General features: G+C 37.5%; 1 protein-coding gene across 2 annotated transcripts; it reads left to right on the forward strand.

The window, feature by feature from the left end:
- Nucleotides 1–1,568: 1,568 nt before the first annotated feature.
- LOC311303633 (uncharacterized protein) lies at nt 1,569–12,949 on the forward strand. 2 transcript variants are annotated; one of them, XM_084430203.1, is made up of 6 exons: nt 1,569–1,639; nt 2,631–2,916; nt 6,240–7,438; nt 10,982–11,075; nt 11,354–11,532; nt 12,823–12,949. In XM_084430203.1, the coding sequence occupies exons 2-4, from the start codon at nt 2,859–2,861 to the stop codon at nt 11,027–11,029; spliced, it is 1,305 nt and encodes a 434-aa protein (XP_084286329.1). In that variant the 5' UTR covers nt 1,569–1,639; nt 2,631–2,858; the 3' UTR covers nt 11,030–11,075; nt 11,354–11,532; nt 12,823–12,949. The 2 variants fall into 2 exon arrangements, with proteins under 2 accessions (XP_084286329.1, XP_084286328.1); XM_084430202.1 differs by lacking the exon at nt 1,569–1,639 and having other exon boundaries at nt 2,749–2,916; nt 10,979–11,075.
- Nucleotides 12,950–20,243: the final 7,294 nt, after the last annotated feature.

Consider the following 20,243-nt stretch of genomic DNA (forward strand, 5'->3'; position numbering starts at 1 on the left):
ATAACTCAACTAGTACTTTTTACCTCTTAAAGGGTAACTAAACCCTAAACCAACTTTTTTTTGTTAATGATCTGTAAGAATGGGGCTTTATTAGTGTTGTTCATTGATTCGAGTAACTTTTTTGACATTTGGGTATTAAGTGTTTTAATTCTACAATATATGGTGTAAAAACGTCTGAGTGCTGCCCTCTTCAGGTTGAACGGTGGCTACTACAGTTGAATTTTCCTATTGGATGTTGCGGTACTGCGTGACGTAAACGGTACTGCGTGACGTAGGCTGGTTCCAGCTCACCACGCCCTCCCTTGGTACGAGCTCACCACGCCCTTGGATGAGCTAGCGTAGATTTATCTGTATTTAGTACAGTGGTAGGTATAGTGTTGCTGGGTGCAACTGCATAGCTTTCCAGCAGACTTGGAAATTAGGCGCCAGTGTTTGCATGCACTTGGCCTGGAAGACCGTGAGTGTAAAACCTGCATTTTACGCGGAATTGCTTTTCCAACGATACAATAGAGGTGGACATTGGCTTCTCCACACAGCTCGCGCTGAACACCGACGCAGTGCCAAACGCTGTTCCTCGATCCTGCATGGACTCCACCACCGCAGCGGCGTATTGATGTGAGTGATCATATATATTTTAATCACAATTTATGGTTAGGCTAAAGTTAATCCTCTGGGGTCGACAAACGCGTCGGCGCATTTTGCTGGATTTTTTCACAGAGCTGCAAAATATGAATATGCCTATACAGAGCGCGCGCTATTGACATCAACTCGATAAAACACTCATCAGATGCATATTTACGTCGTCTTGCGACCCTGTGAGCAAACTCTCCATTTTAGACAGTCTGACAGCAGGACTCTCAGGTGCACGCCCTTCCGCTCACGGTTCGTCCCCTCTATCTCCGTTGGGGTCTGCCCACTTTTCTAGCATTTTTCAAATATTGCCAGTGGGTGGAGTCAGGCTCTGACCAGGGGTTTAGTTACCCTTTAAAATACCTTTAGATGGCCAATACAACCATTATAATGCAGTATTTTACCTGCCAAAAAGTGATTGTAGTAGCCTCTACTTATTGACTGAAAGGTTATTTCTGCCCTGGCCCCTGAAATTAGTTGATTATATTCATGAGGGTTATATCTGACAGATTATAACTCAACTAGTACCTGCTGTATCACACACGGCACGGCCCAGCAGACAGATCAGGGTCAGACACAGGAGAACAAACGTGATAAATATGAAGTTGCAAAGGAAAGAACTTCTCGGATCAGAAGATGAGGTGAACTAAAACAGAGTCAGACTGCAATAGCCTGAACTTAAGACCCAACAACTAATCAATTAATAAAACATTTCGGTTTCTTATAATTTGGCTTTGGCTGCATTACCATATAGTTTATTTGTATTCTTTTTACAAATGTAATCAACATTTTCATAAGTACTAGATGTGTTGGGATATTTAACATGCCATTTTATTTTGAAATGAACGAAATGACTCGAAAAAAGATTCGTTCATTTTGCTGAACGAGACTCAAAGATCCGAGTCAGTAAAATGATCCGAACTTCCCACTACTACTACGACCAAGAAGAGGAGATATCCGTCATTGAGTTTCAGCGTCGAGTCTTCTGAGGCGAGGAGAGCAGTTCACGGTATTTATCATATTTACACAACCATCAAACACACTTTATACAGTTTGATTAAGCGACAGACTCATTTCTGTATTGTTTTCATCGATCACAGCGATACTTGTGCGTCTTTTCTGGCGTCTTCCTTCTGAAATAAACATTTAGTGCAGCAGCAGCGAGCATGAGGAGAATATGTTGAGTTCATTCAGACCTGAGCGAGTTTGTGTTCGTTTGTGTGATTGTTTCGTCAAGTCAGAAGTCAAAGTCAGTTTGAGATCAGTGAGGGAAATTGATATGGGAATCAGTCTCAAATAAATCAAGTGAAAATCAAATAATTCAAAAATCAAGTGTCATACTGGAACAGAGACTGCTTTACATTGAGCCTATAATAAGCCACGTGAGACATTAAATTAATACTAATAAATATAGCGTTTACCTAGTAACAATAGTGCAACTCTTTGGAACATAACTAGCCTATTCCCTTAGTTCCCGTGACTATTTGGAAAGTTGTATGATCATTTTCAATTTCTGTGCATGTAAATATATAAATTCTAAGCATTATTATTTTAATGATCTAACTACTTTATAGTGATTAATGTAGTTATCATAAGATCAAGCTAGCTATATTAATTTGGACATATTATGCTGCTGTAATTATTTTTCTGTAGTGATTGATGATGATCATTATTGATATTTTTTGAGTTATTGATTTTTTTATCCATGTCATAGTGTGAGACATTACAGTATTGTCTTTCAATGGAGCAGTTTTATAGTCTTTTATCATCTATCCTGACTCAAATAATGTGTTTCTAACAACTCAGAATAAAGTGAGATGATCTGCTGATGATCCTGAATGGCTTGTTGATAGTCTGACAATTATGTACATTTATTTCTGTCTTTTTTACCTTAATAATATTTGGAATAATTTTATTACATTGTTTAAAGTCCGGCTATCAGTAAGTATAAAAGCATTAGCGTTGACTTAGTAACTGATTTTTTATTTTATTTTGGGCAGATCAGCTCCTCCCACTTATATTTACCATAATTGAAGCCCCTCCCACAGCAATCACATCATAAGTGAAGCTCCTCCCACAACATCTACATCATCAGGGAAGCTCCTCCCACTGTAATTCACCAGTAAATGCTGTAAATTCCCATCAGCTACAAGTGAAGACGAGCATCAGAGCATCAGGAAGAGCTGAAATCTGCAAAGACTGAGTTTATTAAAGAGGACAGTGAGAACATGAGTGATCCAGAACCCTGCAGAATGAAACACACTGAAGATCCTGAAGAACAAAGAGGTTGGTGTTTATTCTTCATTCATTCATGATGCTGAAGAACATTCATGTTAGAAACATTCAAGCACTTCATCACATTTAGACAAACAGTTCAACTATGAAATGGGTACAAAAGTTTCATTTTTGGTTTTCAAAGAATGGTCAGTAAAGTGAGGTTTGAGAAATGTTCATATTTATTGTGAACATTAGGTCAAACCAGATATAATTTTAGCTCTTTTATTTTAAATTTATATCTGGTTCACATTTTTTTGATTTTCATCAAAAAAAGTTTACAACAGTTGTTTCTTTTTTCTTTTCTTTTTTTTTTTTTTGCAATAAACATACTGTATCAAGTAAAGGAATGGCAGACAGAGTTGTAAGTGTAATGTAATGTCATTCACCGTTGTTTTGTGGCTCTTTTTTAAGTATCGGTTCAGGCACCGGTACCGTTTTAAAAAAGTATCGATTTGGCACTGGTATCGTAAAAAAACAGAACAATACCCAACCCTAATTATTCATAGTTATAGAGATTAGTCTTCTTATAATATCTTTGGTAACAGGGTAGATGAATGTGATCAATACTGTGGCATTTGTGTAAAAAAGGAGACAATGGATTGAGATTATTTTCTTGTCCTCCAATCATGCTGTAAAAAGAGCCCAGATAATTAGTGATCGACAATACTGTTTTTTTATGATCAATACCTAGGGATGCACCGATATGAAAATTTTGTCCGATAACTGATAATTCTTTATATTTGAAAGCCGATAACCGATATATTTGCAGATTAATCTAAATCCAAATGTGTTTATAAATTTTGAGAGCCTGATTACAAAAGTCTCACCGTTAAAAGCCATGACCCAAACACACAATTATAATGTTCTCATCATAATTGTATGTAGCCTATATGATAGATGTTGCACTGAACTGTATTTTCCTTTTGGAAGTGATTCCAATCACATTTTAAGCAATTTAAAACTCATCACTCATCTGAAGGAAATAATCCTTTATTTATCGGCTTTAATATATTGGCCAAATTTTCTTATTGGTCCGATAACGATAACATTAAAAATGAACATGCAGTGAGGAAAATAAGTATTTGAACACCCTGCTATTTTGCAAGTTCTCCCACTTAGAAATCATGGAGGGGTCTGAAATTGTCATCGTAGGTGCATGTCCACTGTGAGAGACATAATCCAGAAATCACAATGTATGATTTTTTAACAATTTGCATGCATTGTATGAGCTTCTGTTACTTTCACTGTTCATTCTATTGCTCTATCATATTTTATCTTTCATTTAATATTACAGCACATATTTAGAGCAGCTCCAGAAATGTTTCAGTGCTGAGGATTGGTTAAAAAAACAAAACAATTGCATATTCTTAACTGTATACATTTAATATAGATGTATATTTTTGTAAAGTTGAAAAGGGTAGCCTATTTAGTCAAGAGCAGTGAGTAATTTATTTGTTCATTGTTTGATTAAAAAAGTATTAAACTTCTGCGCCTTTAAGCCCGAACGCACGGACGACGGACCTCATTTGAATATAGCTAGGCCTACTGTCTACGTTCACTTGAGATATAACTGACTTTGTTTACTGGGATACTCGCCAAGACGGGCGTTTTTACATAAACTTGTGTGAATTCGTCCATACAAGCGCAAGACGTGAAAGACAATTCAATTCATTATCCGCGCGCTGTCTGAGACACTGGTTTGCGGGGCGCGCGCTTTGGATGTTTGCGTTCATGGAACTTCTTGCCTTGCTCACGCGTCCTATAACAATGTAGGGAACCACAACACATTATACATAAATCAGGTAACAGTTCATGTTTTACGTACATATACGATTTAGTTTAAATCCAAATGACACGTGCTGAGTGAACGATCAGCAATCAAGAGCATTCAACAGAAGTGCTCTCTCTCTCTCTCTCTCTCTCTCTCTCTCTCTCTCTCTCTCTCTCTCTCTCTCTCTCTCTCTCATCAGTTAACGTTGATAAGATACATGTCTTGTTTGACTTCGCCATTTACATCTGACCGAACTACAAACTTTCCAATGACGTCTGGTTAAAGGGATGCGCTCGACCAGCTCGTGCGTCTGTCCCGCTGCGCGCTCAATCCACTGCGCGTTTTTCTCTTATCAGCTCACGCACCAAAGCAATGTGTTACTATATTTTGTTTAATATTCCACTAGGAAGATACATTTACTTCATAGACAGCCTTCTTTTTTTATCCCCATTATACCATCTGTTGTCAGAGTTTCTTTTTCTGGACACAAACACTGTTTACACGCGGCCTGGTATCGGTCGTTGGTATCGGAGCATTTTACGAGTATATTGAGCTCAGTATATTCGTACTTGTACTCGTGCATCCCTAATAAATAGGATTCAAAAAGAGTAAATAATTAAGTGCACGGTCACTAAAGCGTCTTTTTTAAATAACACGTAACAAATAAATCATTTAAAACTAATTCAAACACATTAAAAAAACATTATAAACCACTTGAATAAAAAACATTGCTACTTCAATGTACCTTAGTGCTCTCAGTTGCATATTTTATGTATAACAACAGCATTTATATGAACTATAGGCACACTATGAACTATATTTCAAATGGAGAACATAAAAAAATAAACGACGGGGAAGTCTATCAACTTTGCATAAATGTAAGCATTCGTTTTCAACAGGAATACACTGGGGATATGAACTGTAATATGCATACAGTGAAAAATAAACAGAACAATGTACTGTATCACATTATCACAATTAACAAGTCCATCTCATCTGGCGTGTCATCAGAATTATTAATGTTTTTGTCTGTCTAGATTGTAAAGAACCAGCTGACAGAGCGCTGTTTTTATCTGTGCGTTTACAAAAACTTAGTAATTAATAATTTTGCTGTTTAATAGCGAAATAAAGGTTATATGTCAATACAATATAGGGAGTTTTAAATGAGAGGATCAGTCTAGACTTTCAGCTTGTGAAATTTCTACAGACATTGACATTGTTGTCAAATGTCACACTCTGTGGTGTTTTTTTGTTAAGATAAATTCAAAGTGTAACAAATAATAATAAATCCAAAATTTAATAATATACAATCTGCTCCACTTGATTGCAAAAAGCTTGTGTTCTTGTAATTAAACTAAGAGGCCACAGTGTGACGTTGAATTGAGTTCGGCAAACTCACACAGGAACACCGGGGAACTCGCTTTATTTAACTTTATTTTTTTTTATTTTTTTTTAAACGGCAAAATGGTAATATTTTATAGCAGTTGTCTACTTTTATGTCCTTTCACTTCATTTTTTTTTCTCTTTGTATTATTTTGATGATTTTATTCTTTCACTTCAGATCTGATGGCAAAGAACGAGGAGCGTGGAGAACATTTGCGTCGCTCAAAGGATAAAAATACATTTTTAAAGAAAAATAGAGCCAAGAAATCTTTCACCTGCACTCAGTGTGGAAAGAGTGTCAAAACCAAACCAAGTCTTGAGCGTCACTTGAAAGTTCATACAGGAGAGAAGCCGTTCACATGTGATCAGTGTGAGAAGAGTTTCACACGCAAAAATAGTCTTAAGATTCACATGAGAGTTCACACTGGAGAGAAGCTGTTCACATGTGATAAATGTGAAAAGAGATTCTCAAGCAAACAAAATCTTAAGCTTCACATGAGATTTCACACTGGAGAGAAGCTGTTCTCATGTGATCAATGTGAAAAGAGCTTCTCAAGCAAACATCATATTGAGATTCACATGAGGATCCACACCGGAGAGAAGCCGTTCTCATGTGATCAGTGCGGGACGAGCTTCACACAAAAACATCATCTTAATCTTCACATGAGGATCCACACCGGAGAGAAGCCATTCTCATGTGATCAATGCGGGACGAGCTTCACACAAAAACAACATCTGAATCTTCACATGAGGATCCACACCGGAGAGAAGCCGTATTCATGTGATCAATGCAGCAAAACATTTCTTAGTGCACCAGACCTGAGGAAACACCTGACAGTTCATACAAAGGAGAAGCCGCATTCATGTTCTGTGTGTGGAAAGAGTTTTTCACTGCTGCAATCTTTACATAAACATGAGAAAACTCACACTGGTGTAAAAGAGTACATGTGCTTTGAGTGTAAGAAGACTTTTATTACAGCGAACTGTTTAAAACAGCACCAGAGAATTCACACTGGAGAAAAACCCTACATGTGTTCACACTGTGACAAGAGATTCAGTCAGTCATCAAATCTGAAATCACATGAGAGGATCCACACTGGAGAAAAACCTTTCAAGTGTTCACACTGTGACAAGAGATTCAGTCATTTAATAAGTCTGAAAACCCATGAGAAGAACCACACTGGAGAAAAACCTCACAAGTGTTCACACTGTGACAAGAGATTCAGTCAGCCAGCAGATCATAAAAGACATGAGAGGATCCACAGCAGAGAGAAGCCGCACACGTGTGATCAGTGCGGAGAGATTTTCTCTATTAAAACTCAACTGAAGCGACACATGAAGATCCATGCAGTGGAGAAACCACAGTCTGAGATCACAGTAAGTAGTTCATCTTTATGTGCTGAGCATTGAAGTCTCTCCTGTGTAAGTTAGTTTCCTAACATGATGAGCAACAGGACATCTTGGTGGTTGCTTGCTATCTGCGTCACATTTTTTTTACATTATTATGCAATACAGAGTTTTAATTATTATTTAATTATTATGAGAAGTTTCTAATTCATGTAGGATTATCCGTGAACAGGCCATTTCATTAAATGAACCCAACACCGCATTCCACAGTTCGGAACGATTCCCCATCGAACCATTTGTAAGTCATAAAACACAGTCATGGTGCCGAGATGGCTAAAGGAGATGTCACCCCCCTTTCCCTTCACATGCCTGTCTAATCTCATACCAGTGATGCCAGGACCGCAGGAAAAGATTTCTCTTTGTTCCCCAAACTTAAGACCATATGGCCAAGAAACCCTGTGGTGACCCCAATGCATAAATCCACAGCCTTATCAGGAAACGAAGGATGCTAAGGCATTCCCATGGCACAAACCTTAAACCAGGGGCACCTTCTTTCTGCAGCTGTAAATTCCAGAGACTTTTGTCACCAAAACCAATAGACTGAAATAGGGCTGGGCGATATGGACCAAAAGTCATATCCCGATATATTTAGGCTGAAAATCGATATACGATATATATCCCGATATTTTTTTCTGCAAAGTGAGAGCAAATGTTCAGTCAAAGTCAAAGCCAAATATGACATGTTAAAAGTAGTTTTATTGAAACCGGCTATTTCAGTGAACAGTTGCAAATCAAATGAATAAATAATAAACAGGTTTCTTCACCTTAGGGCTGCACGATTATGACAAAAATCATAATTGCCGATTATTCCCTTCGAATTGTTTTTTGCGATTTATTAATTATGATTATCAAAGTTTACATTGAATATATATAAACAAATTTTGTGTAAATGTTATAATTTGCCTATATATATATATATATATATATATACACACACACATATATATATATATATATATATATATATATATATATATATATATAATATATATATACATTTCCCCTTTACTTAACATGAATTGTAAGAATATGACTAATAGTAAAGACTAGTAGGCTACTAATAAATAAACATTAGGCAGTAAACCCTGAGATTATTACTTGTGACAATAAAACTAAATATATGGATATGAGAATGTGTATACAACATAACTAAATTAACGACCTCTTACATATTTTCTAATTTCACTAAACATTTCATTAAGTTTCGTGAACATTTTTATTAAACATGGACCTTTATGTTCATTAAAAATACTTTTTATGCTATTGTATGCTCATTTTTTAAATGTAAGCAACTCATTTAGACGTGCAAACTGGGTGCTGGTGTGGTGAGAAGGTCGAGCTCGGCCAGATTCGGCTCGAAGTCGTTCATCTTCGGATGCGGCGCCGCGCGCGTTGTTACAAAAAATGTTGCGCACACCGCCAGGCGAAATTGGGTCTTGCGAACCCAACGCGCACGACCGCCCACACCGCTATGACGTCATTTTTTGCCGCGCGCACCTTCGCGCTCGTGCGGACGCATCGAGTATAAACCAGGAGGCGATACAGCGCGCGCCGCCGCATTTGCGCGTGCAATTGAGTGTGCGCTCCGAGAACAGGATAACGGCTGACAGGACAAGAAAGTCTGTGTTTCTGAGGTGAAAAACTTTATTTCAGCGTACACTTATGTCACTGCCTGGTAGTTCCTATTGTGCTGGGTTTTCTGAAGTAGTCATGATTCGCCTCTCGTAACATGCTCTAAACACGCACGCAGAGTGGAAAAGGAGGAGCGGAGGCGCGGGGAGCAGAGCGCAAATTTGAACTATATCGATATATGCGATATGGTCTAATTTCATATCGCATTTAAAAATATATCGATATATTTTTTTATATCGATATATCGCCCAGCCCTAGACTGAAATTATGTCACAGTTCTGTTCAGTTAGTTTCATTTTTATTGACTTTTAGTTTGTTTTCTCAGTCACATTTTCACCTTTGTCTTAGTTTTCCCACCACTCATATGTCATTGCGGTCATTCATTTGTTCTGCACAGGTGTATTACCTTCTGAGTGGATTATTAAAGACGTTATACCTCATCTTCATCTTCATCATGTGTTCCTTGCAACCGTTGGTGCTTAATGTAACAATATAGTGTAAAAAAATACATTTGAGATTTGTGCTGGCTAATGTTTACAGGCACCAGGGCACCATACAGACTTTATCAAAGAACTTGCTGACTTTCTATTGGAGTTAGTAAAGGGTGCAGATAAAGGCCTAATTGTTAGTGATTTTAATATTAATGTAGATAACATTAAGATGCAATGTATGTATTGTGGCAGGCATAGTCCATTTTTTTTACATTATTCATTTCAGGGTTTGTACATCCTTTTGAGAGTAAAATTCAAGCACTAATCAAGGACTTTCAAGCCCATCACACTTTTTCCAGCTCTTCAATTTCTTTTTATATTATCCAGTTTTAATGTTATTTTTAATGTGATGACCAAAACCATGATTTGTTCATCCTTAAAAGATTGACCCCATTTGTAAAACTAAACGTTTCAAAGTGTAGGAAAACTTATAGTTGGCAAACCAACATATTTATTTAAAAATTTTAAATTAGCACTATGACCAGTAGATGACGGCAGAGGACCGCTTATTGACTTATAAGCCATTTCCACTCCACAATAGTTTTTTTTCTAGGGCTGCAACTAAAAACTATTTTTGTATTGATTAATCTATTGACTAAATTAGTAAAAATTTGTATACAAACATAAAATAAAAAATAAAATAACAGTAAATATTGGTAATAACAATAATGAGTCTGAGAAAGTCAGCATGTTCTGAATGTCAATATGTCCACATGTTCTGGGCTTCTGTTCAGCACAGCTAGATGAAATAAATAAACAGAGGACTTCAGTAGTGAAACTCCAAATGAAATCCAAATTTCAATGAAATCCTTTTTGAGACAAGGAAATATTGTTGCGCTCAGATGAAGGCTAGTTGTAAGTCCAGGTGCGTGAAAACCAATAAAATGTAGAAGAGACTGTAAATGGTTCGCACTCTGAAAAACTAGACAAAGTCTTTAGCAAAAAGAATCAATTATTTTAATAGAGCAAGAGCAGACGTTTCAGCCATCCAGCTATGCTTTTCAGAGTGCGAACCATTTACAGTCTCTTCTAATGAAATCCTTTTTTAAAGCAAAAGTAAAGTAGGGCTGCAGCTATCGATTATTTTAGTAATTGAGTATTTTACCAATTATTCCACCGATAAATCGAGTAATCAAACATAAATGTGGTAATAAAGATACATCCAAGTGAAACAACAGCCTTTAAAATACAAATATATAATAACAAGCAATAATTAGTTCAAATAAAGTATCAAAGTAAGTTATAATTTGGGTTTTATTGAACAACACGGTTAGGTTACATGATCAAGATCACTATTTTTTTTTAAACGTGATTAGCATTAGTACTTGAAATATTGATTATTCCTCTCGCATCATGTCTGTAAGAAATGAAACTTGTTTGTTTTTAGCAGAACTGCCAGAAAGCATCTGGAAGGAGAGGACAGAGAGAACGCCAGTGATCCAGAACCTGCAGAATGAAACATCATGATACTGAAGAACAAAGAGGTTGGTGTTTATTCTTGATTCCTCATTCATTCTTCATGATGAAGAACATGCTGATGCTCACCAGATTTACATTGTTTCATGACCAAACTAGTGATTTATAACACATTATCATCTTCATGACATTAAAATAGATCATAATCGTACACAGCAGCTGTTGACCAGATTTGATGAGATTAAAATGTCTGTTGAACTCATCAGTGATCTTGACTTTGAGCTTCACTTATCATTTCACATTTGTCTCTCATTTGAAATCTCACTTGATTTAATGTTTCTTTTAGACCTGATGGACGCGAACGAGAAAGGAAAAATACGTGTAAATGTAAATCAAGTCTGAAGAATCTCATGAGGATCCGCAGCGGAGAGAAACTTTACATGTGATCAATGCGGGAAGAGTTTCACTCGGGTTTCAGTTTTATGTTCAGGAGCTGAAGAAGAGGCCGTAACACTTTCAACAGAGGCCCTGTCCCAAATGGCGCACTTCATGCGGACTTTCGGTCTCGTGGACTTGAATTGCGCGTGCTCGCTGAGTCTACGAGTCCGTAGGCTGTCCCATTCAGCATTTTACCGCTCTGAAGTGTGCTCAGCAGCGCCCCCTTTGTGCCCTTGAAGCGGTCTTCCGCGAAGCCTGCATAGAAGCAGGCTTCACGCACTTTAACTACCCAGGAATCCTTGCGAAAGGCCAATCAGACAACAGATGGGAGGAGATTTCACTCGCGGATAATTGTTGACATGGCTGAGAAGAAAATATTACGGTTTTTATGACCTAAATGTACATTTTATCAGTGGTTACCTACAGTTTATACAAACATTAAGGTAATCGACCAGTGGTTGATGTCTCAAACATAATAATAGCGCGTTTAATAATACGATCGCATTATGATTCATTAAATAAATAATGGCAGGGCTTTACTGAGTCATATGTAAACATAGTATGAATATTGAAACCTGTAAATTCATCTGAAACTCATGCACATTTTCATTATGTTTTAAAATTGCAATCTTAGTTCAAATGGAACATTATGTATTATTATGTACAACTGTAGGCCTATACATCATTTAAATAAGCATGGTGTATCGATTGTCTAATGCCCAGGTGATATGCACAATATCAAAATATAGAACTGTAAAATTAGGCTGTGTAGTTGACATGGAGATAAGACGTTGGAGCGCAAAAAATGTGATTTCTCCTGTCCAACGACAACCAGGCCTGTATTTCTGTCAGTAAGGTTATTTTTCACTCTGATTTCTCTGAAAATAAAAAGCTAGATGATATATTAAACTTTTTCTGTACGATGGGTAAATATCATATTCACAAAGCAAGATACCTAAAATTCAAACCTAGTTGCAAATTTTTTGCTTATGATTTACAGTTATTCTTCACTTCAAAAAAATCCCCTCCAATAAAAGAGCTTCGAAAATATCCTGTATTATAGAATAAGTTTTATATAAATTGTAAAAATATTTCATTTACTGTTATTATTTACTTTCATTTTCTCTGTATCCCCACATGTTCATGTTCATTGTTTTGTATTATTTCCATTGTAATGCAAAAAAAAAAAACCAACAAAAAAAAAAACAGCCCGTAATTTCCGGCGTGCTGATCAAGTCTGTCCCAAAAATACCTCTCAATGCGCCCTCGTGGACTCGCGCCAAGGGCCCTATAGGTCTGCACTACTTGACGTCACCAAAGTGTGGACTCTGAGGAAGTCCACAAGTCCGGAGTGTGCCATTTGGGACAGGGCCAGAGACATGAAAATTATATTATTTTGAGCTAATTCATTGTTTTTCAGAGATATGTATTATTAGTTTTAATTTTTATAAAAAAAAAAATTGTACTTCAAGTTATGATTGATTAAACTCATTATAATTTTATCAACAGCTTGTTGTTTTTGTCCAATTTTATTGTCTGCAGATTCTTATAATTTTCAGTTCTGAAAGCCAAGTATTACGTTTGCTTCAGAGGCTTCCCAGCAAACACAGAACGTTCCCCTAACGTTAGTTTTTGGTTCCTGTCTTTTTATTGTTTTGGGAACTACAAAAGTACAAAATGCCTCTCTTTCTCGTCATGATCCCAGTCCATATGTGTCCACTTGATGTTCGATGTTGGCACTCTGCCACTTACTTTATGCCAGTCGCTCGCTCCCAGACTCACAGATAACAGTCGCCTGAGCTCCTGTATGGTGGGACTAAATTCTTTACAGAAAGTAGTTGGCGCCTCAGCAAATTTCTCACCTGAGTCACTTTGTTTTTCGGGCCATGGCTCGATTTATTTGTTTTTCAGCCCACGGTCAGGTTCCGGTGACGAGACTCTTATCTCATTGCTAAAAATTGTTATCATCAGGCCCTACTGCCCTATACGCTCGTTCCCTTTGCATTCCTTTTCTCTCCGCTCTGCCTCCCCCAACCAGCAATCCTTTTTTTCTTACAATCCACACACACGCAGGGGCGTCATGCAAGCCAAAATTCTGGGGGGGCACAATCTGAGACATTGCAATTGTTTTCTGATGGGTGATATGGATCATTTTAGGAGGGGTCAGGGGGTTTCTCCCCCTGAAAACTTTTCAATTCTGGCTGCTAAACATACCATTTCAATGCAGTTTGGGAGGGACAGAAATACCTTAATGGAGCTAGCAGCAACGCTCCTCTATCTGATTCTGAGGACTAAGTTAAAGTTTCTATTTTGTAAGTTTATGTAAAAGACAGGTTGATGAAAGAACTGTAAGCTCAAATTCAAAAGCTTTTGAAGTCTACTTCATCAAAGCATATTTACACACACACTTACTGAATACACTTAGGCCTACTTCACATGATTTTAAAAACAGTACAATAGCAGTTTTTATGTTATGATTTTAAATTGGTATGTGACCTAAGAGCGATCTTACATTAAAGGTACATAAAGGTGATGAGGTCTGACTTTGTGGTGCTCTGAAATTAAGTTATTTTAATATTAATATGTGATGAAGGACTTTGAAAGAAGTTTGACAGATTTCAGTGCTGAATAAGGTTAACACTACCCCGGTTATTTGAAAATGGTTAATATTTGACAGAAATGTAAAAAAGTAATCAAATCAAATGTAATATGCCCTGATCCGTGAAGAACCGTGAATAACAGTCTATGGGAGAAACATCAAGTCCATGCCTTGATAATGTTAGGTTGGATTTTGCAGTTAACAAATTTAATACCCTGGTTTCTATGAAACTGAAAACAATTGAACCAGCTGGAGACTTTGACACAAGACAAAACAGAACAGATGTTTCAAAACCGATCAGATAACATTATGGCTTTGTATGGCAGTAACGTTAGCCAACTAGTTTACGGTTAGACTAGGCTAGCTATCGATAAAGTTACACTGACACAACTTAAGTTAATGCTCTGAATTCACAGCTAATATCAAATCCATAACTTTTTGATCAAGTTAAAATTTCCAGATCAACCACAAATAATCCCACTACCTTTTAATATCATCCGATAACTAATTCAATGCCGATTTGTTGCTTTGCCCACTTACCACTTCAAGACCATCTGTAAAACATTGCCAGCTCAACGTGCGAGACGAGTGAGTTGCTTGAACATATACAGCAAAGATACACAGACACCATTTTAGGGAAAAGGGGCGGGCTGATGCTGACCGATTTATTACACATCCAGAAGAATACATTTGAGTCGTTATAGGCTCTGGTATATTATGGAGCATAATAGGAATAAAGTTGTGACAAAAAAAATTATCAGAGAGGAAAAATCTGAGGGGGCACGTGCCCTCACTTTGAATGGGCATGACGACACACGTCTCACACAACAGTCCTTTTGTTCACTCCCCTCTTCCACCGACTCTTGCACCGTTGTAAGCCTAGTGACACTTAAGGTTCCCTCCTCCTCTTCTGATTGGCTAAGAGAACATTAAGTCTAAACAATAATTCATTTTTGATAGATAAGTGGGTATATCGTCGTTAATCAGAAAAGTTGTCGCCCAATTCCAAGATTTAAGTCCGTGGTGACCTTCCAGGGTCCGAGAAAGATCTTCAAGTCTAAATGTTGTATATCACAGAGTTCAAAACCTGCAAAGAATATCAAACGCACACACACAACACTGACGAACAACAGTTCTCTTCAAGGCTGAAGAAGCCCTGAGCTCATTATCAGAAGAGCAGTCCACCAGAACAAGCTGATAAGACATTTCACTCCTCAGAAAGCAGGAACAATAATATCCCCCTTTACTCCCTAGAGAAATGCACATGAGGATGTTCACATAATGAAAATGAAAAGCAGATGAAAGGGTGTAGAAATTGACCCTCGAACTTATACAAGTCAACTCAGACAGATATATAGAGCAACACATGGGTACAGAGTCTCTCTCGCCGCTCTCTGAATCCCAAGAGAATCATCATCAAAAGGCCCCTTGCATGTGAACACGACCCACGGGCACACATTGATTCTCAGAATAGCAAGATATTAAGTCAGAATTGCGTAAAATAAAGTTGCAATTGTATGAAATAAAGTCACAATTGTGTGTTATAAAGTCAGAATTGCGTAAAATAAAGTTGCAATTGCGTCTTATAAAGTCAGAATTCGGACTTTATATCTCGCAATTCTGAGAAATAAAGTCAGAATTGCAAGATGTAAACTCGCAATTGCAATTCTCTTTTAAAATGTTTTATTCTGTGGCGGAAACAAGCTTCCATATGACAACATTAAAACATGGATGTAAATTATTTCGTGCAAAATCTATAGCATTCTGACCACTGTAATATTACTTCAGAAAACTGTTCATTAACAATAACCGAAAACATACCTGTGATGTCCGTTAGCAAATAATGCAGTTATAATCCAAGTGTTAATATCCTGCATTTTATAGTAATATTGCCTGAAAACATCAATCCAGAGTGTCAGTCGTTTTCGGCGTGCTCCTGAAGAGCGCTGGGTTTCAAAATGCACATCAGGATTGGTTGGAAAAGAAAAGGCGGTGCTTAACTTTCAGGGATGCAAACAGCGCACTTTTCGGCGACTCGCGCTTTTTTCACGTCAGTTTGGGTGACAAAGTCATCTGAAGTCATTCCATAGCTTAATGTGAGGGACAGAAGTCTATTTACATCATTAAAGTATATGGAAACTCGTTTATGTACATTTATGTACATTACATTTATGTAATATTTAAAGGTGTTAACTGTAATTTTACACTGCAAAATAATAACTTAAAAAGGATTAAATTCATCACAATTATGTAAGTATCTGGAAATTTGCCGCTGGGCGAGGGCTTCGATAACCTCTCTCTTTTTTGACCATACATGTGTTTGCATCCCTGCACATAAGACAAGGGAACACATCGTAGGATCAGCAGGATGACAGACATAAAACAAAACCAAACCAGACAAACAACATCACAACACAGCTACTCAAACACTATTCAGAAGTGTCAGTGATCTTAATGTTGAGTTAAAGACCGTTGTTATAAACTCTTCTTTCTTTTTCTTTTTTCAAACTCAATTAGATGAAGTATTTCAGAATAATAGGCCTAAGCATGGTGCAGTTGAGAGTAAGGCAGCCAAATGTAATTTCTCATATGCATTTAGTCATTTGTTTGCTCTACTTTTTCATAATCTTTTTGTTTTGTGAGAGCTCTACCTAATCTTGGATCCGTGGCCAATAACGTTTCCATCTCATTATCCCAGTTTTGACATCATTTTTGATTTCCTAATTTTGGACCATTTGGAGTTATTTTTCCTTCTCCAATCCATCTCTAGAAAATGATTAAAACAAGATGGGAGTGACCAGTATCTTTGTTTTGTAAACAAAAATAATAATTCTTTGACATTTTGTGTCTATTTTTTTCTTTGCCAGAGAATAATTCTATCATGCTTTTAGCCCTATAGTTGTTGAAAATAATAGCCCTCACTATATCAAATCCAGCCTCAGTTTGAACTATTTGGTGAGTTGAGCTCCCACTATTTTCTTTTTCTTATAGGCCTGGACTTGTACCTAAAGCAGAGAGGGTTAGTTTAGCAGAGAATATAAGTAATTGCTATGAGTGAATAATCAAGAAGAATAAAGTTAATATAATAATTAACCAAATTTGAAGCAGTCTCTAGAGTGATGATTGAAGTAGCCACACCTGTTCTTCTGTTTTTAGATCAGTGTGTTCTGTCGCTCTGCATGTTTTGTCAGCCTTGTTGTCACTCAAAGGTCGTTGCAGAGTGGAGAATAGGCTCTGTTGTTTCTCTGCCTCTTCTTAGTTTGGGCTTTTGATCGATCCTGCCACAGTTTTGCATCTCAGAATTTCCTCTTTGTCCTCAGGAAAAGTCTCAAGTGAAAGTTGAGACCTTTTCCAGCATTAAATCAGAATTTCTGAGTCCTTTTGAACTTCAGGAGGGGAGCCGAGAACCCCTCACCCGCTTCTCTCTTCTTCTTTCTGCATTCGTCTCGTTGCCCTTTGCCCTCTTGTTGCTTCCATTCGTCAGGGTCACAGAAGCCATCTGAAATTTGAACACTCAGAGATCTGCATGAATCAAATTGAACTTTTACAATTAAGCTATTAGCTCTTTATCTACATTCCACTTTTTAACCATCGTTTTACTACAATTGTGATCAACAGTGTCTGTGATAATGCTTATAAAGGGATCAATGCAAGCATCACATTTAAATGTGGGAGGGAAATGTATATGTCCGTAAGATACCAGTCATTCATTTTACCCTGTTTAATCCAAAGCAATTTATTAAACACTACTCACCAGCTGTTGGTCACTTGTAAACTTTACACTGCCAACCAACAGTATTTGCTTAAATAAGGCCTTGTGAGCGCTTTGGAGGCACAATACACAGAAGTAATGTGTTACTAGTATCTATAATTAGTTTGTTTCAACAACAATTACTGACCAGTAATATTAACTTCTCGTCCGTTGTTATTTATAGTTTACAAGTAGGATGTGACGGTTGGCCAGTGTGGTATTTGTCTCATCCATCCTTCCCCTGTATTTGGCCAGTTGGGTAAAAAGTGACAGTGATGAGTGCTGCGTTTTACCCATAGACTGTAAAACCTTTTTTTTTTTTTTTTTTTTTTTTTTTTACCATAACCACTTCTTGTGCTGATGACATCATTTGCTGAATAAATGCTGAATGTGTGTCAATACAGGGAAACTCTGCTCAGTAGGAACAGCTCCTTGTGGATTCAGTCCGGCATTTCCAGTTTGTACTATTCTTGAAAAGCTCTCTTATTGATATCATAAGAGCATACACTAATGAAGATAATGCTGAACTAGCTTGCATACAGTTCATATGTGTACTATTAAGTGCACTTAAAGTGTGCATATAGTGTTCACTTGTATTAATTAATCTAACCTGAGCCGTTGCCACTAAAGGTTTAATGATTGACCAATAAGAATATTCATTACATTATATAGAAATGTAAGAAAAAGAGAAAAACGTAAAGAAATGCATACGTTGCCATATAAATTCTGGACCGAGAACAACTCCCCTCTTCTCATCTAAATCCCTATATTTCCCAAAGTCAGGTGGAGAAGGTTTCTATTTCATCACCAGCTGAAGTACATCTTTTTAAATCAATCCTGAAACTGAAATTGATTGGATATGACACACTGCAATGTATCGACACGCTGTAACATTATAAAAGACTTTACTGACACTTTTGATCAATTTAAAGCTTCCTCACTGATTTTTCTGATTTTCACTGAAAACCCAAAATCGCCATCTCTTGAATATGTTTATTTATTTCTTTTTTTTTTTATATGCAAAGTTTATCACCCACAGGCAAACGTGGCTTAAATCTCCTTTACGTTTCCCTTTTTTTCTTGTTTCATCGTTCGGGCTTAACTTGGGCTTGATATAACTCTGCTGACAGAACTCTATCTAACCTCTAGAACCCCACAGAGAGAATAATCCAGATCAATATGACAGATGAGTAAAAGAAATACACAAAATACATAGAACAAGATGAAGATTGAGAAACCTTGTCGTACATTACCCTTTATAGAGACCAAACATGCCACACGTGTGATTTTGGTTATACAAGTCTGAAACAGCGACCTCTGGCTTTAAATCAGAGTGTCTCTTACGCAGTGAGAATTGAGTATTTAATATAATTTTTGCCACAACAAGTTTCATATACCTTTGTTGGGAGATTGAGTTAAATATAATGAGTAATTTGTGTGTCTGATTGGTCCAGATGCAACAGATGACATCGCTTTACTTTATAATGCTTCACCAGCTAATGCTTTACCAAAGACTGTAGAATAACACAGGAAGTGCCACTCGGAGTGTTTTGAATGGGGAAAAGTGCAACATTCAATATGGCGGAATGAGTCCCGTCTTCTAAATAAGAGCCAATCGGCGATTGGTAAAGTCAGGCCCGGGGTGGAGAATCGGGAGAATTCCCGGTGGGCCGCTTCACTTTTGGGCCGGTCGAGGATTTTTTTTTTTTTTTTTTCACATTTGTCACGTTAGTTACAGTAGGCTACACACGTTCCGCATTCTGACACCGCAGCGCGCAGCCTCTGCATGGGTTGTACCATGTGAGGGAGTTCTCCCCTCCTCTTTTGTGTTTGAGCGCCCCCAAGTTGTGTTTTACTGTAACTTCAGAAGCTCCAGACACGTGAACAAAAGCGCCAATCTCATTGGTCGGATAGTTTTTGACGCGGCGCGTCAAACCAAAAAAACGAACCCGAGGCGTTTTTTAAAAAATGACGCTTTTACGCGTGTCGTTTTTCGCGCCGGTGTGCACACTCACATTGGCGCCCTTTGTTTAGTCACGAGGCGTGAAACGTCGCCGAATATCGCGCGCGAAATTCGTCCCGGTGTGAACAGGCCTGTAGACTACCGCGGCTGCGGAACCGCCGGCGCCTACCGATAGCTGGGCCGGCCCTACCGTAACGGTACGCGTCAGGGAGGATGGATGGGAGGAAGAGGCCAGGAGGTATGGAAGCTTGTTTCCGCCACAGAATAAAACATTTTAAAAGATAATTGCGACTTTTTATCTCACAATTGCGAGTTTACACACAATTCTGACTTTATATCTCGCAATTCTGAAAAATAAAGTCAGAATTGCGAGATATAAAGTCAGAATTTCGAGAAATAAAGTCAGAATTGCGTGAAATAAAGCGCAATTGCGTGTTATAAAGTCAGAATTGCAAGATATAAAGTCAGAACTATGTGAAATAAAG

The sequence above is a fragment of the Rutilus rutilus genome (genome assembly GCF_951802725.1).
Source record: "Rutilus rutilus genome assembly, chromosome: 1".
In the NCBI taxonomy this organism is placed as follows: Eukaryota; Metazoa; Chordata; class Actinopteri; order Cypriniformes; family Leuciscidae; genus Rutilus; species Rutilus rutilus.